Source organism: Podarcis bocagei, assembly GCF_964188305.1.
Source record: "Podarcis bocagei genome assembly, chromosome: 10".
Taxonomy (NCBI): domain Eukaryota; kingdom Metazoa; phylum Chordata; class Lepidosauria; order Squamata; family Lacertidae; genus Podarcis; species Podarcis bocagei.
In genome coordinates, this window is record NC_138135.1 from 3407730 (window position 1) to 3432030 (window position 24301).

At 45.6% G+C, this 24301-nt stretch overlaps 3 protein-coding genes across 4 annotated transcripts in view; 2 read left to right on the plus strand and 1 right to left on the minus strand.

Annotated features, from left to right (window-relative positions):
• The window catches only part of LOC308595698 (uncharacterized protein), a 69969-nt gene extending 52216 nt beyond the window's left edge, over positions 1-17753 (plus strand). Inside the window, exons 4-5 of the mRNA XM_081210326.1 lie at positions 8353-8498; positions 16218-17753. Coding sequence (XP_081066452.1) covers positions 16341-17696 — 1356 coding nt within the window. The 5' untranslated portion in view covers positions 8353-8498; positions 16218-16340 and the 3' untranslated portion in view covers positions 17697-17753. The remainder of the gene's footprint in view (positions 1-8352; positions 8499-16217) is intronic.
• The window catches only part of LOC308595620 (uncharacterized protein), a 251467-nt gene that overhangs the window by 63620 nt on the left and 163546 nt on the right, over positions 1-24301 (minus strand). The gene's annotated exons all lie outside the window — the stretch shown is intronic.
• LOC308595636 (uncharacterized protein) overlaps positions 1-24301 on the plus strand; it is a 176285-nt gene that overhangs the window by 52181 nt on the left and 99803 nt on the right. The window contains exon 2 of the mRNA XM_081210162.1: positions 14823-14961. The gene's annotated coding sequence lies outside the window, so the exon portion shown is untranslated. The remainder of the gene's footprint in view (positions 1-14822; positions 14962-24301) is intronic.

Here is a 24301-nt window from a genome sequence, read left to right on the forward strand (position 1 = left end):
ACATCTGTCAGTGTTCAAGGTCAGATTGTCTATTGTTCCATGGGAGAGACAAATTCAGTTATAAACAACCAGTAAAGTGGAATTCAAAACAAAAGTCAATTCCCAGGATTTTATAATCCGAAAGCCCTGTAGGGGGAGTGCCACCAGGTTTCAAAGACAAAGAAGGAAGTAATCCGCCATTAAAGTTCCAAGTTATTTCAAATCAGAAAATCCGATAGTCCGACAGTCCCTTCAAAGACTCAAAGTTCCCCAAAGCACCTTTTAAAGTTCAGCAAAGTTTCACCAAAGGTGCTTGCAACAATATCACATCCAGTCTTTTCTGCTCAAATGTATCAGTTACGCTCCAGCAAAGTTTTTGCAACTGTTTCCGCAGTTTAACACAATCTCCCTCTCCGGCAGCCCGACGATCTGGCTCCTTAAAAATACAGCCCAAAGAAGAAAAAAGATAGGAGGAAAGTCCCCATTTACTACTTCTTTTAGTCAATGTCCATTTCCACCTTCAGTTTAAAAGAACAAGCAGGTCTGATAGCACAAAAAAGTTAAAACTTCCCACAGTCCCGTTTCAAGCGCTTTCCGCTTTTTAAAGCTTTGCTTTGATCTTGTCAGCAATGTCGGAAGACGGACTTCCCTTTTCTCGTCTCCCGTTTTCAGCCAGATTTGAAAAATTCTTTGCCAAATTTTAAACCCCTTTACTCACGGGTATGTTGCTTGCAATTTGGTGTTGATTTTAGGAAGAAGGATCAGCGCTCATCTGTAACAGCCGCGCGGCTTCGCTTCCGCGGAAAGAGCGATGAACTCACAGCACCGCTACCCCTCCTTCACTCCGGGTCTCCTTACGGGGTCCCTTCTGTGTTTTCAGAGCAGCTTCTGGTGCCCGCCGAGTCCCACGGCCACGGGCTCACTCTACCCGTGGTTTATCTTGATGGGTCGTCGCTATGCCGCAGCGAACGACCCTTTTCCGCGGAGCCCCTCTTCAGAGAACGAAGAGGACCGCCATTACAGTTTCGCGCCGCCCCCGGAAGTCCCTGACACTAATTTTCTATCTGGTCCAGCATCTGCCCAACTGCTGTCGGCCCAACATTCAAGCTGTGTGCTGCCCTCTGCTGATAGTTTTAAGCGAAACCTTTTGGTAGTTTGGAGATACCTTAAAACTCTTTTTACTCCTTGCCAAGCATGCATTGATGGTTTTTCAGCTTGTCTACACAGCATGTTGACAGCATATGTTATATCGGGCCGAGTCCACTGTGCAATGTGGAGTAGACTGCCTATCGCTGACTGGTAAACCCCGGGATTACAGAACTCTGCCTGTTGCTCAGTTTGAGCATCCTTTGTGTAACTTAACTCCATTGGGGTTTTAACACCAGCACAGTTGTCCATTTTAAACCTTTCCAGCAACTGCTGGATCTTAGCTTCTTGGCTGAGCCAATAGTTCCCATCTTCATCTTGCTGAATTTTAACTCCTAGATAAACAGATACATTGCCTAGTGATTTTATCTGAAACTTTTCTCCAAGCTTTGTGGCAAATTGTTGTGCAAGTTTATCGTCCTTTCCACTGTATAATAAATCGTCAACAAATATCAAGACTGCTTCTTGTTCACATCCTGAGCCTTTTAGATAAAGACACGCATCTGCTGCGCTCTTTCTGAACCCCATGCTCTCTAGAGCATCGTTTAAGCAGGAATACCAATTACGGGCGGACTGTTTCAACCCATAAATGGATTTGTGTAGGCGCCAGACCTGGTTTGGCTTGTCTCCTTCAAAACCTGGTGGTGGCGTCATATAGACTTCCTCCTGTAAGTCTGCATTTAAATAAGCCACATTGACATCAAAATGAAACAGCTTATTTCCCTTCTTAGCTGAAGAGGCTAAAAGCATTCTTAATGACTCCGGTCTTGAAGTAGGGGCATAAATTTGAGAATAGTGAACTCCTTTGCGCTGTGAAAACCCTTTTGCAACTAGTCGGGCTTTATATTGCAACTCCTCAGTAGTTGTGGGCTTTAAACGATATACCCATCGACAACCTACAGCTTGTTGGCCTTTTGGAAGCTCTGTACTTGTAAACACACCGAGAGACTTCATTGAAGCCATCTCTTTTTCCATTGCTTCCTGCCACTTTGCGGCTTCTGAGCTTGGAAGCTGTTGTACCTCTATATAGCTATCTGGCTCACACTGTGCCATATTTACGTATACACTTGTCACCTTAAACCGCTCTGGCGGCTTGCCCTTTGTGGCACGTTTTGACCTGCGCAATTGCTCCTCTTGTGCCCCCTCTGACCGTTGGCTGTCAGAATCTGTCTCAGACTTTATGTCTGGACGTGCCTCTAGGGATAAAGACCTCCGTATAGATACCTCCCTTGGGCTTGGTGTTACAGGCGACCTGCTTCGCTTCTGCTGTCTGCTAGGCCTAACGACTGGCGATGTTGGAACACTCTTAGATTCTGGCTTTTCTACCTTAGGAGAAGAACCTTGTGTCTGGTCAGAATCTGCATCTGGACCATGTGCACCATCCCCTTCTGGCTCATCACCCTCTGGACTTTCTTTCTCAGCATAAATGCCTAAATCATCTCTCAAAATGTCAGGGTTAGCATGTAAGTGAGTCCATCCGGATTGCTCACAAAATTCAGCGCTCCTACTGAGGACCACTCTTGTAGTATCCCCATCTGGGTTCACGAACCTCCAAGATTTGGCGTGTGGTTCGTACCCACAAAAGATGAGTTTCCTAGCCCTTGGACTTCCCTTTTTCCTTAACGCCTTTGGGATAAGTACATAGGCTTGAGATCCAAACACCCGAAAGTAATTAACTTTGGGCTTCTTCCCATATAAAGCAAAATATGGCGTAGTATCAATTACCAAATTATATACTCGGTTCAGAACATGAGTAGCCGTCTGCCAGGCTTCCGCCCAGTAACTTTGAGGAAGTTTAGCATCAAACAACATAGAATTTGCCAACTCTTGCAGAACCCTGTTTTTACGTTTGGCCACGCCTCCTTCTTGGGGGGAATAAGGTGTAGACAGACGATGCTTAATTCCCTTTTTCTTAAAGAAATTCTGCAACACAGACCCGGTAAATTCTGACCCTCTGTCTGTCTGAAAAGCAAGAACTCTAGTACCGAATTCAAGTTCTACTGCATGAACCCAATTTTTAACTGTTTCTGCAGTATCTGCTTTTGTTTTGAGAGGAAAAAACCATGTAACCTTTGTTTTGTCATCTGAGAGACACAGTGCATACCTCGAACCTCCCATGCTAGCAACAGGCATTGGGCCACATAGGTCCATATGCACAAGTTGGAATACTTTGTCAGATTTCCTATTTGAACTGGGATAGCTGCATCTATGAACCTTCGCCCTTTTGCATGCAGTACAATCCAAATACTTAGTACATTTGTTCAATTTGCACCCTTCTGATAATTCAGGTTGTCTTTTAACATACTGAAAATTAATATGTCCCAAACGGCGATGCCATAAATGAACACAATAATTATGGGTAGGTGAGTTCACACAACCAGCATGAACCTGTTCAACTTCATCAGGACTTGTCTCAAAATAATATAACCCATCTCTGCATTCCACCTGCAAAAGAGATACGTTATTCTTTGAAATAGTGCAAACCCCATTTTCAAACACAGTTTTAAACCCATTTCTATCAAGTTCTGACACAGACAAAATACACCCCTTCATTCCCTTTAGCACGTAGGCATCAATTTCTGTTTGCAAACACTTCAAAAACACTGTGCCTACGGTCTCTAAGGAACGTTTAGTTGAATCTGCCATTGTCACAACTTTAAGGGTTTGCAAATGTCTGCAATTCTGCAAACGGACACTAGATGGCGCCACCAGGTGATGAGATGCACCACTGTCAATCAACCAGCGTAGATTGCTGCCTTGGCCACACCCTTGCATCAACACCATTGCTGAAGCCATGTGCTGTGTGCTGCGGGAGTAGCCACGACCTCCTCCTCTTCTTCGACGTCCCCTGGAACTCCTTGTCTGGTAACTAGGGGTAACGGCCTTGGTGCTGTCTTGACCAGGTTCACGTGTACAACTCCTGATTAAATGGGAAGAGGAACCACAGCGAAAACAGTGTCTAGCTGCAAAAGCATTTACTGTGTTCTCAAACTCAGCATCCCCACTCTTAGGCACAGCATAACTCCCCTTTGAAGACAAACCTCTTTCTCTTTGCCTTTTATCCTGTTCATCAGCAAGTCGAGAAGAAATGTATTCAAGGGTTAATTCAGATGAAGGCATAGCTTCCAAAGTTAAAGCTAGAGTCTCATAGCTTTTATCAAGAGAAGACAACAAAATGTATGACTGCTGCTCCATAGAGAAAGGAATGCCCAGCTGTCTTAGTTGATTAAAGGCAGACACCATTTTGGCAATATGTTCTTTCACACACGCTCCCGGTTGGAGACGTAAATCAAACAAACATCTTGTAGCATGGATCTTGGCCCCCGCAGTGTTTCTGGAATTTAGCCGCTGCAGAACCGTCCAGACCTCATGCGTGTTCTTTAACTCAGAAACATAAGGCATTTGCTCTGGTCCCACTGCCAAAACTAGTAGACCTTGGGCTTTCCTGTCACGTTTCTGTGAAGCTGCCGCTGCTGCTTTGTCTTCTGCAGACGCGTCTGCAGCTGCCTGTAAAGGCGGTGCTTCAGTACAACTCCACAACTCTTTTGCTTGCAACCAAACCCTTACTCTAGCCTTCCAATCTTGCCATTTTTTCCCATTGAGTCGCGTAAAGGGGACAGTAAAACTTTCCTGGGACTCTGCCATCCTCCCTGGGGCTTAGGAACGATACTCACAGACCTGTAGACCGTCTCCCAGCTGCTGAGGTGGCTCCTCGAGGAATAAGACATCTTCCAGCGAGTACAAACTGCCCAGTGCCTCTTTCCTAGGCACGTTGCAGGACTCAAGCTGCTTTGAAGGCTTTCGTTGTCGGCAACCGCTTCTGTCTTCGCTCCAGTCCTTGCATAAATCACTCTTAACTGCACTCCTTATCTCCTTCTTGACGTACAAACAGCCATAACCTGTCCCATTAAACTTTAATTAGTTTAATGCTTATCAAATGTCCAGTGCGCTTCCGATGCCACAATGTCCCATTACAGCAGAGCATTTCGCACAGCGGCTCAAGAAGGGCTGGAGAGTCAGCATCTTTTCAACAAAGGAATCTTGGAGCAAGCGGTTTGGAACTCAAATAAAAGGTTTATTTACACAAAACAAAAAACCCTGGTGAAGAATCACACATTTCAGCAAACACGCCCCAAAAGAAAGGAAAGGGGGAAAGGAAGGAAACACACGAGTGAGTTGACTATTTATACAAACTCACATTCCAGGAAGCTTAACGACCTCCAGCTGCTCAGTGACTAGAGCGTCTTGATTAGAGCTTCTTAACCCTTTAATACCAACATTCTGGGAGCGTAGAAGGGATTCAACAATTGCCTGGGGTAGATGCCAGTGGGAGGCAAAAGGCAATGGGAGGTGAGTTGAACTCAAAGAGGTCTGTAAATAGGGGTTCACAGTTTCCCTCAGGATGCGTGACGAGAGGGGGTGTTATTGGTTTCAGAACTCAGAGGGTTAAGGAGTTCTGTGTGACGTCTCTTTCCTGAGGCGTGGTTACAAACACTTACGGGAGGGGTTTGACTCTGAGTGTTTCAGTCTGTCGCTATGCGAAAGGGAGAATGGGCGAGGTTTCGCCAGGTCTGAATTTATGCTGTTATTCTACTTGATTACAGGCTAAAGAAGATAAGGAACGCCTGTGTGTCTGTTCTGAATTTATCACCCACACGCTGCAATTGCTTTCTGACCGCTGTGATCGCTCTGCTACCGGCCAAGGAGAGGCAGAAGACCCTTTGGATCGGCACGGACAGGCAGCTGAGTTGTGCAAGGGAAGCGTGCCAGGCTCCATGTTTTGGCCTCTCTTGGCACTCTTGGCCGGCATATTGCCATAGTCTTCTATAAAAGTATAAAAAGAGTTTACTCACACATTCTGTTCATAAACGGATCCCAGAAGACAGACTTAAGTTACAAAAGTTACATACACCTGGAAACTATCCCATAAGGAGACAGCCCAAGAAAGCATCTTAGGCTAAGCAGATGTTGCTTCTTCGACAAATGTAGTCAGAGAGAGAGTGGCTGACCAGTCCTGCTCTTTTGTTACCTGGGCAGGTGAGGTCACACCCACTTCTAGTCACATGCAGAAGAAGTCTGTCCCAGCCTAGGAGAAATCGGAAGTTCCGACTGGCTGCTCCAGACATCCCCTTTTATTTCCACTCTAGGGATGTTGTACTAGACTGCTCTTGTGTTTCACATCCCACAGACACTTTAAAAGTCAGCACCAACAGTTTGAATTGTGCTCGGAAATGCGCTGGGAGCCAGGGAATATACTTTAGAAATAGTGTTATGTGGTCTCAGTGGCTGCTCCCAGTAACTAGTCTAGGTCCCCCATTCTGGATTAGTTGCAGTTTCAGAGTCACCTTCAAAGGTAGCCCCATGTAGAGCAGCTGGCAGTACTCCAAGCAGGAGATAACCAGAGCATGCACCACTCTGGCCAGACAGTCTGCAGGCTACTTGAGTCTCATCCTGTGTACCAGATGGAGCTGCCAGGCAGCTGCCCTGGACACAGAATTGATCTGTGCCTCCATGGACAGCTGGGAGTCCAAAATGACCCCCAGGCTGCACACCTGGTCCTTCAGGGGCACAGTTACCCCATCAGGACCAGGAATGCCCCCATCCTCCCCCAGGGATAGTACAGTGGTGCCCCGCAAGACGAATGCCTCGCAAGACGGAAAACCCGCTAGACGAAAGGGTTTTCCATTTTTGAGTTGCTTCACAAGACGAATTTCCCTATGGGCTTGCTTCGCAAGACGAAACGTCTTGCTAGTCTTGCGATTTTTTTTACGCTCCCCCCCCTTTTTCTAAGCTGCTAAGCCACTAATAGCCTTTTAGCAGCTAAGCCGCTAAGCCTTTAATAGCCGCTAAGCCGCTAATAGTGCTAATCCGCTAAACTGCTAATAGGGTTGCTTTGCAAGACGAAAAAACCGCTAGACGAAGAGAATCGCGGAACGGATTCTTTTTGTCTTGCGAGGCACCACTGTATTTCTGTCATGTCAGGATTCAACCTCAATGTGTTACCCGCCATCCATCCTCCAACCACCTACAGACAGCCACACATGGCATTCACCATCTTCACTAGTTCCAATTTAAAAGAGAGGGAGAGCTGGGCATCATCCACATACTAGTGAACACCCAACCCAACCCCCTGATGATCTCTCCCAGTGGCTGCATATAGATAGTAAAAAGCATGGGGGAGAGAATGGAGCCCTGGGGCACCCCACAAGTAAGCATCCAGGGGTCTGAACACCACTCTCTGGACATGGCCCAGGAGGAAGGAGGGGAACCACTGCATAGCAGGGCCCCCAGCTCCCCTAGAGGGTCCAGAAGGACACCATGGCCAAGGTCTCCAAAGCCGCTAAGAGATCCAGCAGAACCAGGAAACAGCTTTCCTCTCAATATCTGTCCCATTGGAGATAATCAGCCAGGGCAGTTCAAGTCCCATGATGAGGCCTGAATCCCCATTGGAAGGATCATGGTGGCAGAAGCTTTCCTGGTCCTGCACCCCCAAAAGCTTCTGCCACAATACTTTTTTTAGCTTTCAAGGGGCCACCGGATACATTGTGGTATTTTCTTCTAAAAACAAATATTTTGAATACTTTTACACTGCCGTATGATGTAAATATGGGATGCGGGTGGCGCTGTGGGTTAAACCACAGAGCCTAGGACTTGCCAATCAGAAGGTCGGTGGTTCGAATCCTCGTAATGCGGTGAGCTCCCGCTGTTCGGTCCCTGCTCCTGCCCACCTAGCAGTTCGAAAGAACGTCAAAGTGCAAGTAGATAAATAGGTACCTCTCCAGCGGGAAGGTAAACGGCATTTTCATGCCTTGCTCTGGTTCACCAGAAGTGGCTCAGTCATGCTGGCAACATGACCCGGAAGCCGTACGCTGGCTCCCTCAGCCCATAAAGCGAGATGAGCCTGGCTGATATGGTCCCAAGGAAAGCAGAGCAGTATGTTTGGCACCAGCTTGGCTGCAGGAATTGAATGAAGAAGGTGTGCAGGACACCATCCAACCGTCTTAGAGACTCCACTCTGGATTTGTGTAGGTTTTCCTCCATAGCCTTTTCTTCCCCTGAACATAGCTCAAGAGGCAGTGAAAGTTTAGGAGCAGAGTTTTCCTTCTTGATGGGCTTCCTTCCCCGGTTGACGATCCCATCGGCCCTTCACTTTCCTCTGCAGCAGGGGCAGAATCTGCCTTCTGGACTGTGGGATTCACTGTTCTTCTCCTCCTCTCCATCCACCAGGGTCTGCCGTCACCTGCAGCAGAAATCCCCAACCCACCAAGGATTTGAGACCCATCAACTATCCTCACCACGGTTTTGCTGGCCGGTTGAAGCGATTCCTGGGATTGTGGCCCCTGTTGCATGCTGACAGCTTCTGGAAGCCACAGGTGAGAGCTGAGTGCAGGATGGGGACTAATGGTGGATAAATTACCCCATAAGGTGCATGACATGACCCCCACCAAAGGTACCCAGATATTTGAGACAGATAAGGAATAAATTCATGTCTCTGGAAATATCACAACATCAGGCCATCAATAAATCAACACTACATATTCAAGGATGAAGGGATAAGTTTTGTGCCTCACTGGGGACCCAGTGAGAACTGTATGCTTTGAAAGCTCAGTAAACTATTACTGAAGAAGTCCTGCTGCCTCTGTGTGCGTTTTTGACCTCAGTGTGGGACTGGCTCTACATGTGGCCCCTACCCTGCTGCTACTTGGCTCATGGCCTGGAGTTGCTCTACTCAAGCATGCATGATGGTGTGTCTGCGTGTGACTGTGTTTTTTTGCACTGTTATGGAAATGACAAGTGGGACCCACATCTTTAAAGTTGTTGCAATGTTACAAATCATCAAACCTTTATTGGCATCACTTACAAACATTCAGAATAAGTAGGCCAGTGCGATCTCATCGCCATTTCAACAGTACAGTCATTTGCCAAAGGGAAGAAGAGGCAAGCAATCTACTTCATCTATCCAGCAAGGGCAGGATCCTGTAGCGTACTTTGGCGACAAAAAATCAAATAGAGGAACTTAGCTACTGTCTTGGTGAGCTCATGGTCTCTCCCCTGGAATAAGAAGCGTACAACCTCCTTCTCTGGTTTCCAGGTTGGAATGCATAGATGGTCTAAAAATTGTTGGCAAAGATCATCATAGATTTTACATTTAAGGGCCATGTGAGCTAGAGTTTCCACCAGGTGGGCATCGCATGGGCAGATCCTATCTCCTTCTGCCAAACCCACAAACCTGCCCCAAAGGAGGTTAGGAGGATTAGACTTGAACCTAGGCAGAGGAAAAGCCCTTTTTTCTTGCGGGTTAAACAAAAATTGTAAATAATTAAGGTTAAATTCCTGCACCCTAGAGTCGAAAATAAAGAGGGGACCATGTTTTTTCCGCAGCTGAGATTAGTTCCTGAAGATCTATGTCCCACAGCCTAGTTTTTAACATGGCCTTGGCTACTGGGGAAGCCATGGTGATAATGTTGCAAATATTATGCCTGAATGTATCCTTTCGACTTGACAGCTCGGGGAAGATACCTAGCTTTATAAATTTGTAGAAAATCCATACTTTAACTGACTCTCCTCATTCCAACGCCATTTTGATCCTTAGAGAAAGGGGAATTTGGGCTCCACCTCCCTCCGTGAACCAAGAAGCAGAAAATCAGATCAGTGAAAATCGGCAGTGTCAAGCGCTCGTCCTACACTCGAGTAGGATCCTGGTAGAGACACATGCCCGACTGGCATGTTGTCTCCCTCCTGGTCATTCGTTCGGGAGCTTCAAAAGCTTCACAGCAACTGATGCCAACAGACATCGGCACACTTAGGGATCTGCAGAGTGTTTGCAGTTTGCGTAACAGAGCTCAGCAACTCAGCATTTTGGCTAATCTACTTTATTTACATATAAACACACACGGAGCACTGCAACATGGCTCCCTCTCTCTCTAGCATCAGACAGCAAAGAGAGAGAACAAAGGACAATAGTCTCACTTCAGGAACATAGTCTCCATCTCTTCCCACTGTGGAGTCAAAACATACACCATCATGTGATAGACAAAAATACCATGACTGCAATCACGGAGCTGGAAATCTAACAGGCAGCAGGAACAGGGCATCCCGTCATAATCCCCCAAGCGTAAGAACAGAGACATGGCCCCCCATCCAGGGAGTGACCAGGGGAAACAATGGACATCTGCAGAGGCAGTTGAGCAAGCCAGGTGTTCTGAAAGCCCATCTCCAGACAAGTCCTGAGGGCAAAGAGATGTCAAGAGTTTTATTGTTCTTCCGGTGATGGGGAGTTAAGAGGTGTTGGAAAAGGGGCCTGATAAAGAGACCTAATGTTGGACTTGTGTCACCCTTGTAGACCCCTCCCCCTTTGTGACATGCTACTGATGTAGTGATGATGTCTCAGTGATGCTGCTCCAAGTGTATTCTGGGATATTGTGGGAAGTTTTAAAAGAGGGGGGTCACCCCTTACTCAGGGTTCTTACTCCTGTGGGGACCTGTTGCACAACAATAAGGATCATGGTCTACTGACCGCTGTTTTGCTGGAGCTTCCTTCTTCTACTGACCACATGGACCCGCGGGGGAGCAGCACCCCGAAGAGCTCGGCTGTTGAGTCGTCTCTCACCCCAGAATTTTTCATTACCAATAATGATCTTTTAAAATGTTTATATTTTTTGTTGTCTGCCACACTCCAAAAAAATTCACCATCTTTTCTATCCCCAGCTCTGCTATCTGTCTCTACTCATTTTTCTTCTGTTGTCTCATATTTTTACCAACAATTTATTTCAATTTTTATTCAATTTAACACCTGCGACTTGGCCAAATTGATTAATCTTGTTGAGCACCGTTGGTATACTTTCCAGTGGGCTTCTACCATTATTACCAGGTTGTTTGCAAATGCCTTAAGTTCATATGATCTTCATCCCACTGTAATAATTAATAATAATAATAATAATAATAATAATAATAATAATAATAATAATAATAATAATTTGTATCCCACCCTCCCTGGCCAAAGCCGGGCTCAGAGCGGCTAACAACAGGTAAAAATAGCCCAGTGTACAGAAAATTGCACAGTCAATTAATTAAATACATTCTAGACTCAATTCAGAATCAAATTAATGGCAACCATCGGGTTAGGGTTCTATGAAGATTACAGAAGGAGAGGAAAGGCCAGGCAGAACACCTCCGTCTTGCAGGCCCTGCAAAAAGATATATTGATGATGCTGTGAGAACTCTATCCTGGATATGGTGGGAAAGTTTTAAATGTCAATGTCGCCCCCTGCTCTGGGATCACTCACTGTTGTTGAATCTGTTGCACAACAATAAAGAATCTCAGTCTACTGACTGCTGTTTTGCTCCAAATTGCTTCGCTGGAATTTCCTTCTTTTACTGACCGCACGGACCCGCAGGGGACTTGGACCCTGATGAGCTGAGCTGTTGGGTAGACTCTCAACCCATAATTTTCCTTATCAAAACCTTTCTGCAAATGGCCTTTGCAACACAACTCCCTGGATGGTTACAAAGTATACACATTTGCCTCTTTGCAGCTGATGCTTTCGCTTAGCCCCGTTTCCTCAATGAATCCTCCCATTTCTTGATGAAATAGAACTTCTGACAGGAAAACCTGAGCTGAAACAGAACAGAGAGCAAAACAGCAGCCCTGTCTGACTCCCGTCAGCCTCCAGACGCCCCCAGTCACGTGGCAGGAGATTCTTCCTGACCCCCCCCCCCATCAGTGATGATCCAGATGTGATCCATTGATGATAAGCATGATCCAAGCAGACTGGTCCAAAGAGCAGATCTCTAGGCCTGAATGAAACGGGTCTGCGATGATGGATTCTGGAGTCAAGAAATCCGCCCTTTCCAGTGATCTCTCAGGCTGGCCAGGAAATGGCAGGGAGCAGGAATCGTCAGGCATCCCGGTTGACAGACCTGTCATGTTGCCAAAACACGAACTCGGAGTCTGATCTGATTTCCAGGTACAACGCATTTTGTGACTTCGCTGTTTGATTGTCGGGATCAGCCCCTCCCCCCTCTCCTGATCCCAGAAGGAAGACCGGGGGGGGGGTTGCCTCTCCTCCTTCCCCCCCACCCGCTCAAAACTTTCCCTCCCCTCCCGGAACATCTTTCTCTTATCCCGCCCACACAATCCCAGATCCCGCCCCCAATACATTGCTCCTCCTCCTCCAATCCGGCTTCGCTCCGGAAATGAGGGGGGGAGCCCCCCTCCCAACCTGCCCTGCTTCTCACGCAAGTGGAGCTTCCACTCCGGATTGCTGCTCTGCCCCGTAGATCTAGGGGGGGGGGGCGCTTTCGGAAAGGGGAGGAGGATGGGAAGATGAGGATCCCCGCCCAACGTGGATGTTGCAGGAAAGAAATGAGAATCGGAGCGAGGACAAAGAGGTAAAGGGGCAGCGGGGGGCGGAGAGGGGGGGAAAGGACCCAGAGACCCCGCCAGCTCCCCCAAGCGCCTTCCGTGGGGCCTGGATCCCGGCACGCGTGCTGCCAATGGGCGGAGATGGGGCGCCCACCCACGATGACTCCCTGGGGCGCGGAGAAGCGGGCCAGAAAGGGTTAAGGGGTGCGGGAGGCGCCTGGATAGAGACCCCCCGTCCCTCCCTTGCTCCTGTCGGGGGGGCTGCGAATGGAGAGGTGGGCGCGCAGGGCGAGGGGTGACCCGAGCCAAGGGGGCCTTTGGGTGCAGGGGAGACTCCGGGAGAGAGGGAGGGGGTCGAGGAATGGGGGGAGGGAGGGGAGCATCCCTGGGTCAGAGAAGGGCAGCGGGGGCGGGGGGAGATAGGAAGACCAGTCTTGGGGGGGGTCTCCATCGTGCCTTCCTTGGGGTCTCTCCGGAGGGGCCGCCTTGGCTTCTCCCTCCCGCCCAGGAATGGGCCACCCCTTCAAGGCGACCAGAGAGGGATCCCTGGAAAGTGGGGGGTCCTGTCCTCCCACCCTTCTTTCCTGCAATCACCATCCTCTTCCCACCCCATAAGTCCCTGCCCTGTCCGGACGCAGCACTTCTGCCCAGTCCAACCAATGGTCCCCTGGAGAGGAGAGGAAATCCCCAGAGGAAGAGGGGAGGGGGGAGGCCTTCTCAGAAGCGGCTCTTGGCTTCCGCAATCCCACCCAGGAAGCAGCCAGAAACCTTTTCCTCTCTCTCAGGCTTCCATCTTTATTGTCTTTTCCACTGAGGATGAGGATAATGTACACCTGTCATCAGAAACAGGGGTGCAGAGTCCATGGAATGGCTCTCAGGATTGATACAGAAGTTGCACCTCAAAAGCATTTCTGTTCCTCTTATTGTTCATAGGCAATGTCAGAGTGACTGACAAGCTGAGATACAACCCATCACCATCCCATGACAGTGACTGCATGAATCTTCCCAGTCAAAGGACCCATTTTCATGATAGACAGTGCCTGGGGCTGGAGGCTCTACACACCGGGTGTGCCTGTGGAGGCCAAAGACTGCCAGTATTAGCACAGGTGAGGTGTGTGTCATTCCCAAATTTACAGACTGTATGTGAATGAAAGTTTGTGGGTGGGATTATAATTTACGGCAACCCTGTGATTTTCTCTGCCCATAACATTTCGTAAGCTAATATTGCAGTAAAAATTCCAAAATAACTACAAAAAATCACAAGATAATAATAATAGTACAGTGGTCCTTCGGGTTAAGAAGTGAATTTGTTCTGCAGGTCCGTTCTTAATCTGAAACTGTTCTTAACCTGAAGCACCACTTTAGCTAATGGGGCCACCACGCCGCTGGAGCACAATTTCTGTCCTCATCCTGAAGCACAGTTCTTAACTAAAAGTACTATTTCTGGGTTAGCAGAGTCTGTAACCTGAAGCTCCTGTAACCCGAGGTACCACTCTAGACGTTATAGTATTAGTATTTTCCCCCAGCCACTCTGGGCAGCCTACAGTACATATAGGTAAAGTTAAAGGGACCCCTGACCAATAGGTCCAGTCGTGGCCGACTCTGGGGTTGTGGCGCTCATCTCACTTTTTTGGCCAAGGGAGCCGGCGTACAACTTCCGGGTCATGTGGCCAGCAGGACTAAGCCGCTTCTGGCAAACCAGAGCAGCGCACGGAAATGCCGTTTACCTTCCCGCCGGAGCGGCACCTACCGTATTTTTCGCTCTATAAGACACACCTAGTTTTGGGGGGAGGAATCCAAGAAAAAAAAATTTTTTGAATCCCAGAAGCCAGAACAGCAAGAGGAATCTGGCTTCTGGGATACTGTGTGGCTGTTCTGGCTTCTGGGATACTGTGTGGCTGTTCTGGCTTCTGGGATAACAGCGCCTAGTGCAGCAGGATGAAGAGGCTAACGCAGAAGTCAGGACAGGTGCCTCGCTGAAGGGGCGCTGCGCAGTTCTCCCTCTTTGCGCAGCCGAAGACTGATAAGCATAACAGGATCCAAAAATAGCAAAAATGTAACTCACAGTAAAACCCTGACTTAGCAAACCAAAACAGTACTCAAGTAAGAAACAGACAAGCAGAGTAGAGTAATATCAGAATAGGAAGTGGGAGCAGGCGCATTTCAATACTGTAATTTATATATAATTCAATGTCAGAGTAACCCTGGGACTAGATAACAAGCCTCCAGGTGGACGTGCCCCATCTGCCCTTCACTTTCCTCTTCCGCACAGGCAGAATCTGCCTTCTGGACTGTGGGATTCACGGTTGTTCTCCTCCTCTCCATCCACCAGGGCTTGACTTCACGTGCAGCAGAATCCCCCAGCCCCCCAAGGATTTGAGACCCATCAGCTTTCCTCACCTGGTTTAGCCGGCCGGTTGAAGCCGTTGCTTGAACCCCTGTTGCATGCTGACAGCTTCTGGAAGCCACAGGTGAGACCTGAGTGCGGAGTGGGGACCAAGGGTGTAAAAATGACCCCAGAAGGTGTAGGACATGTCCCCCACCAAAGGAACTACTGCTCCCCAACACCCCATGACATCTAGATTCAGGTAGGTAGCCGTCTTGGTCTGAAGCACTTGAAATAAAAAATTAAAAAATAGTCCAGTAGCACCTTAGAGACCAGCTAATTTTGTTCTAGGTATAAGCTTTCGTGTGCATGCACACTTCTTCAGATACACTGAAACAGATGTCACCAGACCCTTGTATATCGTGGGAGGGTGGGGTGGGGTTTTTCTCAGAAAGGTACTCCTACTACCATCTCCTACTACCCTCCACTATATGAAGAAGTGTGCAAGCACATGAAGTGTGCAAGCACTTGATCCCTAAGTGCTGTTGCTGTTGTTGTTGGTTATTCGTTTAGTTGTGTCCGACTCTTCGTGACCGCCTGGACCAGAGCACGCCAGGCACTCCTGTCTTCTACTGCCTCCCGCAGTTTGGTCAAACTCATGCTGGTAGTTTCGAGAACACTGTCCAACCATCTCGTCTTCCGTTGTCTCCTTCTCCTTGTGCCCTCCATCTTTCCCAACATCAGGGTCTTTTCCAGGGAGTCTTCTCTTCACATGAGGTGGCCAGAGTCTTGGAGCCTCAGCTTCAGGATCTGTCCTTCCAGTGAGCACTCAGGGCTCATTTCCTTCAGAATGGATAGGTTTGATCTTCTTGCAGTCCATGGGACTCTCAAGAGTCTCCTCCAGCACCATAATTCAAAGCATCCATTCTTTTGCGATAAGCCTTCTTTATGGTCCAGCTCTCACTTCCATAATCACTACTGGGAAGACCATAGCTTTCACTATAAGGACCTTTCTTGGCAAGGTGATGTCTTTGCTTTTTAAGATGCTGTCTAGGTTTGTCATTACTTTTCTCCCAAGACCCTAAGTTGCTACTGGACTATTTTTGTTAATTTTTTTACTTCAACTGTGTCAGACCAATATGTCTACCTACCATTAAGTACAGTTATCTCCTTGCCTTGAATATCCTTGCCTTGAATATCCTGTTATTAAAGATGATTGAGGATTATGAAAGGTTGCTGATGCATTACTACCATTTGACATCATAGCATTTTCATTTCCTAAAAATTGGGAACATGGGTAGGACATGGGAGAATGTAGGAGATGTTGAAATAAGAGAAGGTGCTAATGGCGGTTGATGTATCCTTTTTTTGTGTGTGTTCTTTTTCCTGAAGCCCAAACAGGATTTCCTTTCTGCCCACTCTGAAAAAGGTGATGGAGGAGACAGAATTGCAGGGGACAAGGCACCTTTCATTTCATTGGGAATAGCCATTAAAATGTGTGAAATGTGGAATATGCTTCACTGAATGAGCACACAGAGTTCACATCAACGGACACAAAAAGGAAAGAACCCATTTAAAGGTATTGAGTGCAGAAAGAGATTCTCTTTCAATGCAAAACTTAGAACACACCAGCGGACTCACACAGGGGAAAAAGTATATTTATGTACGGAATGTGGAAAGAGCTTTAATAATAGTGGAAGCCTTAGAAGACATCAACGGACTCACACAGGGGAGAAACCATTTCAAGTTATGGAGTGTGAAATGAGTTTTAATAATAGTGCACACCTTAGGCAACATCAATGGACTCATACAGGGGAGAAACCATTTCAATGCATGGATTGTGGAAAGAGCTTCAGTCAGAGTGGACACCTTAGAAGACATCAACAGACTCACACAGGGGTGAAACCATATAAATGTATAGAATGTGGAAAAAGCTTCAGTCAGAATGCAGACCTTAGAAATCATCATCGGATTCACACAGGGGAGAAACCATTTAAATGCATGGACTGTGGAAAGAGCTTCAGTTGGAGTGGAGAGCTTAGATCACATCAACGGACTCACACAGGGGAGAAACCATATAAATGCATGGAGTGTGGAAAGAGCTTCAGTCAGAGTGAACACCTTAGAAATCATCAACGGATTCACACAGGGGAGAAACCATATGAATGTATGGAGTGTGGAAAGAGCTTCGGTCGGAGTGGAGAGCTTAGAAGACATCAACGGACTCACACAGGGGAGAAACCATATAAATGTATGGAGTGTGGAAAGAGCTTTAAAGAAAGTGGAAACCTTAGAAGACATCAACGGACTCACACAGGGGAGAAACCATTTAAATGCATGGAGTGTGGAAAGAGCTTCAGTCAGAATGCAGACCTTAGAAATCATCAACGGACTCACACAGGGGAGAAACCATTTAAATGCATGGAGTGTAAAATAAGCTTTAATGAAAGTGGAAGCCTTAGAAGACATCAACGGACTCACACAGGGGAGAAACCATATAAATGTATGGAGTGTGGAAAGGGCTTCAGTCAGAGTGCACACCTTAGAAATCATCAACGGATTCACACAGGGGAGAAACCATTTAAATGCATGGAGTGTGGAAAGAGCTTCAGTCAGAGTGGAGAGCTTAGATCACATCAACGGACTCACACAGGGGAGAAACCATATAAATGTATGGAGTGTGGAAAGAGCTTTAAAGAAAGTGGAAACCTTAGAAGACATCAACGGACTCACACAGGGGAGAAACCATTTAAATGCATGGAGTGTGGAAAGAGCTTCAGTCAGCGTGCACACCTTAGTAATCATCAACAGACTCACACAGAGGAGAAACCATATAAATGTATAGAGTGTGGAAAGTGTTGGCTATTTGCAGTATGCTAGCGCTGCAGAGAGCTTGCTGGGGAGACCATGCATTAAAAAAAAGGACTCGGACTTCCGGAGGCGGCGCGAAACGGTAATGGCGGTCACCTTTGCGCTGTGAAGGGGAAGCTCTGCAGAAACGGGTCGTCCGCTATGGCGAAGCGGAGACCCACACTGGAAAACCACAGGTAGAGTGAGCCTGTGGCCGTGGGACTCGGCGGGCACCAGAAGCCCCCCCCGAAACAAACAACGAACCCCGTAAGGGGCTCCGGAACGTGGAAGGGCTGGCGCGGTGCTGTGCCTCGATCACTCTTTCTGCGGAAGTGAAGCCTCTTAGCTGCTGCCGATGAGCGGTGACCTTTTTTCCTGGAACATTTGATTTGAAAACTACTAACCCGTGAGTAAGAGGGACTGAAGAATTTGGGGACTAAATTGAATTAAAATTCGGCTAAAGTGGGAGACGCAACCAGGAAGTCCGTCTCCCGGCACTGCTTAAGGATTTAAAGCAAAAGACTTTGATCAGCTGGAAGCCTTTGAAGTGGCATTAAAAACTTTTCATTCGTGTATCATTTGAGCTGCTTTAATAATAATAATAATAATAATTTTTTATTTATACCCCACCCTCCCCAGCCAAGGCCGGGCTCAGAGCGGCTTACAAGCAATAATAAAAACAAGATGAGTGATTACAACCTAAAAACAAAAATAAAATACAACATTAAAATAATGGAACATTAAAATATTAAAATGAAGCCTCATTGCAGGAGAAGGAAAAGAAAAAAGAAAAAGGGGGTGGAGGGAATCAAATTGGCTCCAATCCAAAGGCCAGGCGGAACAACTCTGTCTTACAGGCCCTGCGGAAAGAAATCAGATCCTGCAGGGCCCTGGTCTCATGAGACAGAGTGTTCCACCAAGTTGGGGCCAGTGCTGAAAAGGCCCTGGCTCTGGTTGAAGCCAATCTAACTTCCTTAGGGCCTGGGACCACTAGGGTGTTGTTATTTATGGACCTTGAGGCTCTCCGTGGGGCATACCAGGCGAGGCGGTCCCGTAGGTACGAGGGTCCTAGGCCGTGAAGGGCTTTAAAGGTCAAAAGCTGCACCTTAAATCTGACCCTGTACTCCACCGGGAGCCAGTGCAGCTTGAAAAGCACTGGATGAATATGCTCCCATGGCAGAGACCCCGTGAGGAGCCTTGCTGCAGCATTCTGTACCCGCTGGAGTTTCTGGGATAGCTTCAAGGGCAGCCCCACGTAGAGCGAATTACAGTAGTCAAGCCTGGAGATGACTGTCGCATGGATCACTAAGACTAAGTGAGGTAAATTTCCTTTTCCTTTTTGGCTTTGGACTTGGCTTTACCTCCTCCTTGTGGATTTACAAATGTTTTAAGAAGCCCAAAAACTCGGACTGCCAGATTAAATAGAACTGTCAAATTGCGGATTTTGCTTAGCTACCGGAACTGATACATTGGAGCGCTATTGGTCTAGATACATTGAGATACTGTTTCTCGCACTTCTTAGAGACTTTGTTTTACATTAAGGACTTGTTCTGTTACTATAAGAGGGCTGAAGGGCTTCTTTAAGGCTGTTTGGACATTAATGGAGTAACAACCTTATTCTCTCCCTCGAGATACTTTCATACTCCCCCTAGAGGATTTTGGGTTAACAGCTGTCTGGGATCTGTTTTTTGTATCTGCTTTTTCCTGTCTTGTGTTTACTCTCTGGACTTGTGGATTCCCATGGGAACATACATGGTTTGACCTTGACACGTAGACAGGAGTGGAATGAGTGGCTTCGGGAAAACAAGATCGGCTAAAGCGAAAGCTAAACAATTAACGCAAACAACTTTGGCTACACAGCTACGCAGATCTTCTGTTCCTGCTATCTTGGTGGCACAAGAGGAAGAAACAGAGCAGACTTCACTAGAAGGTATGGCTGCAGGAGGATCTGCCTCAGTATTAGAACAAATTTTGGGAAAATTGGAAAGTTTGGACAAAAAAGGCAGATGAGCATTCGGCTAAAATTGGCCAAGCTACAGCCAGTGTTAATAAACTGACTGAACAAGTTGCTCAGCATGCACAAGCAATTGGGAACCTTCAGGAAGCCACCACAGAAAATCGCAAATTAGCTGTGGAAGCCAATCAAAAAGCTGAAGCAGCAAAAGAGGAGGTAAAACCACTATACAAACAGGTTGGTGAACAGCAGGCCTACCTGTCTATGATAGAATTACGTAGTAGGGAAAATAACCTGAGACTGAGGTCAATTTCTGAATTGGAACAAGGGGATTTAATTGACTTTCTAACAAAAGAATTTGCTAAGTTTTGGCCCCTGGAAGAAGATAAGTTTAAAATTGTGACTGCTTTTAGACTTGGAAGAGTAGCAAGGAAAGACAAACCTAGAGACTGTTTGATTACTTTGAGATCCAAGGAAGAAAGAGATAAAATACTAAGCCTACATTACGAAAAGTCACTTGTAATCCAAGGCAGGAGGGCAGAAATCTACAAAGATATCCCAAAACAACTTTTGGATCTCAGATCTACATATACAGAGCTTGCTAAACTGCTGAGGAGCAACTCGATTCCTTTTAGGTGGGAATTTCCCCAAGGACTATCTTTTACATTTAGCGGGAAGAAAGTGAAAATAAAAACAGCCGAGGACAAAGAAAAGTTTCTGAATGACTACGGAGAAGACCTTCAGAAAGGGATTTTTGGAATTCCAGGGCCTGGGCCTTTGCCTGCTCCTACACCTCTGCCTATACCCACACCTTTGGGGCCTGAAGATCAGAAAAAAGAAACGCCACCACCAAGCGAATAGCAGATTTATCCAGGATGTCTCTGCAACTTCTCAGTTGGAACATTAATGGCGGTAATTCCCCGGAAAAAAGGAGAAGAATATTCCATGTATTAAAGAAAGAACAATTGGACATTATTTGCTTGCAGGAAACGCACGTGACTAGGCTCCACAGAAAAGTGTTAATTAACAAGAGATTAGGCCAAGAATTTATTTCATCAGACAGAGTTAAGAAAAGAGGAGTGGTGATTTACGCAAAGGAGAGCCTATCACCCAAATTCCTATTTAAAGATGAGCAAGGAAGAATTTTGGCAATAGAGATACAAACCCAAGGTGAAAAGTTTTTGATATTGGGAATTTATGCACTGAACGAGGGGAAATCAGAATTCTACAAGAAGCTGCATGAGACAATGCTGGACTATCTGGACTATAGCAACATCATTATGATGGGAGATATGAATGGGGTGGTTTCTACAAACATGGATAAGTCACAAAACCAAAGTATGACAAAAGACGGCAGACTACCAAAAACCTTTTTTGAGCTAACTGACAACATGGACTTGATTGATATTTGGAGGACAAAGAACCCCCTAGGAAGAGAAGGAACATTCTTTTCTGAAGCCCATCTGACATGGACAAGAATCAACCAAATATGGATAACTAGAGGACTGGCACCTAAGACTAGAAAAGTGGAAATCTGCCCAAAAACCTGCTCCGACCATAATGCAATGAAAATGGAAATGAGACTAATTCCAACCGGCTCCTTCAGATGGAAGATGAATGACACCTTGTTAAGAGACCAGGAGATTACTAAGAAGGCCCAAAAGACTTTAAGAGAGTATTTTGAGATAAACTTGAACACCACAGTGGAAAAAAGAGTAATCTGGGATGCAGGTAAAGCTGTTATGAGGGGGTTTCTGATACAACAGAATACGATAAAGAAAAGAGCACAGAATGAGAAAAAGGATAAGATTTTGGAGAAAATAAGAGAAGGAGAGAAAAAGTTAAGATTGAAACCAAAGTCTCAGGAGATCCTGAGAGAAATTAAATTTCACCAAGCACAATACGCCAAACTGATAAATCAAGAAGTTGAGTGGAAAATTAAGTTAATGAAACAAAGGACATTTGAATCAGCAAATAAATGTGGAAAACTGCTAGCATGGCAGTTGAAAAAGAGGCAAAAATTGAACACGGTTATAAACCTAGAGATTGAAGGGAGAAATGTTCAGAACCCGGAGGAAATTAGAAAGTGCTTCCAGAGATACTTTAAACAACTTTATACGCAAGGGCCGGAAAAAGAGACTGAGATAGACCTTTTTTTTAAAAAAAAAAATGGACTACCTAAACTATCTCAGGAAAAGAGAACAATTTTGAACTATAAAATAACACAACAAGAAATTGAAGGTGCCATCCAGAATATGCAACTAGGCAAGTCTCCAGGGCCAGATGGACTTACCTCCAAGTATTATAGGACATTGAAAGACTATTTGACACAACCATTAATGGAGGTTTGTAATGAGATTTTGGAGGGGAGGAAGGCACCGGAATCGTGGAAAGAAGCTTTCATCACATTGATACCTAAATCGGAAACTGAAAAGACTCAACTTAAGAACTACCGCCCCATCTCGCTCCTGAATGTGGATTACAATTTTTTTGCAGACATTTTGGCAAGTAGACGTAAAAAAGTGTTAAATGAAGTATTTCATAAAGACCAGGCAGGTTTTCTCCCAGGTAGACACCTGTTTGATAACACCAGGAATATTATTGACATTTTGGAACTTTTGCAAACGAACATTAATACAAAAGCTGTGTTAATTTTTATAGATGCGGAGAAGGCCTTTGACAACATCTCATGGAAGTTCATGAAGAAAAACTTTGAAGGGATGGGAGTGGGACGGGGGTTTGAAAATGGGTTAGAGGCAATCTACTCAGAACAAAAAGCTAAACTGATAGTTAACAATGTGGTGACAGAAGAGTTTAAGATTGAAAAAGGAATACGACAAGGTTGTCCTATTTCCCCTCTGTTATTTATCTCGGTTCTGGAGGTGCTTTTGAATATGATCAGAGGGGACCGGTTGGTTGAAGGGATTCAGGTCAGAGCCAAACAGTATAAACTTAAAGCTTTTGCAGATGACCTGGTTTTAACATTACAGGAGCCAGAATCTAGTACGAAAAGAGTTTTAGAATTGATTCATGAGTTTGGTCGGGTGGCGGGATTTAAACTAAACAAGCAAAAACTAAGGTTTTGGGGAAAAATTTGACATCTTTGGAATCAGAAAGGTTTCAGAAAGAGACAGATTTAAAGGTGGTTAAAAAGGTGAAATACCTAGGGGTTAATTTGACTGCCAAAAACTTGAATTTATTTAAAGATAATTATGAAAAATGTTGGTCAGAAATTAAAAAGGACTTAGAAATTTGGTCAAGATTGAAACTTTCCTTGTTGGGCCGAATTGCTGCTATAAAGATGAATGTGTTGCCAAAAATGTTATTTTTGTTTCAGACCCTACAGATTGTGGACAGAGTGGAATGTTTTGGAAAGTGGCAGAGAGATATCTCTAAGTTTGTCTGGCAGGGCAAAAAGCCCAGAATAAAATTTAAAATATTAACTGATGCAAAGGAAAGAGGGGGGTTTGCCCTGCCGGATTTAAAGTTATATTATGAAGCTGCAGCTTTCTGCTGGATGAAAGATTGGTTGCTTATTGAGAACACTGATGTCCTGGATCTGGAAGGGTTCAATAATGCTTTTGGATGGCATGCTTATTTGTGGTACAACAAGGTAAAGGTTCATAAAGCTTTCAAGAACCATATTGTCAGGAAAGCGATATTTAATGTCTGGACAAAATACAAAGACTTATTAGAAAACAAGACCCCAAGGTGGTTGTCACCAATGGAAGCTAAGGCTCGGAAAAGACTCAATATGGAGGCCGAATGGCCAAAATATTGGGAAATAATAGAAAAAGTTGGAGATACCTGGAGGCTGCAGAGTTTGGAGAAATTAAAGGATAAAGTGCGAGATTGGTTACACTATGCTCAGATTAAGGAGGTTTTCAATTTGGATAAAAAGATAGGATTCCAGGTGGAAAAATCGAAATTAGAAGCAGAATTGCTAGAACCTAAGACTAAGGTTCTTTCAAAAATGTATAACTTGCTGTTAAAATGGAACACTCAAGATGAAACAGTTAAATCAGCTATGATAAAATGGGCCCAGGACATTGGGTACAACATTATGTTTGCTGACTGGGAACGGTTATGGACCACCGGTGTGAAGTTCACGGCATGTAATGCCCTGAAAGAAAATATTATGAAAATGATATATAGGTGGTACATGACCCCAGTCAAGCTTGCAAAAATATACCATTTGCATGATAATAAATGTTGGAAATGTAAGGAGACTGAAGAAACATTCTTTCACCTCTGGTGGACCTGTCCAAGAGTGAAGGCCTTTTGGGAAATGATTTATAATGAGTTAAAAATGGTATTTAAGTATACCTTCCCCAAGAAACCAGAGGCATTCCTCTTGGGCATCGTTGGCCAGAAAGTGTTAAAGAAGGACAGAACTTTTTTTATGTACGCAACAACAGCAGCAAGAATACTCATCGCAAGATATTGGAAGACACAAGATTTGCCCACACTGGAAGAATGGCAGACGCAACTGATAGACTTTATGGAGCTGGCTGAAATGATTGGCAGAATCTGAGACTTGGGAGAAGAGACAATGGAAGAGGACTGGAAAAAGTTTAAAGACTATTTACAAAAACAATATAAACTGTATGAATGTTAAGAAATTGCACGATTGAAAACAACATGGCACCAGCAATTTACTTGAAAGATATATGAGACTAAG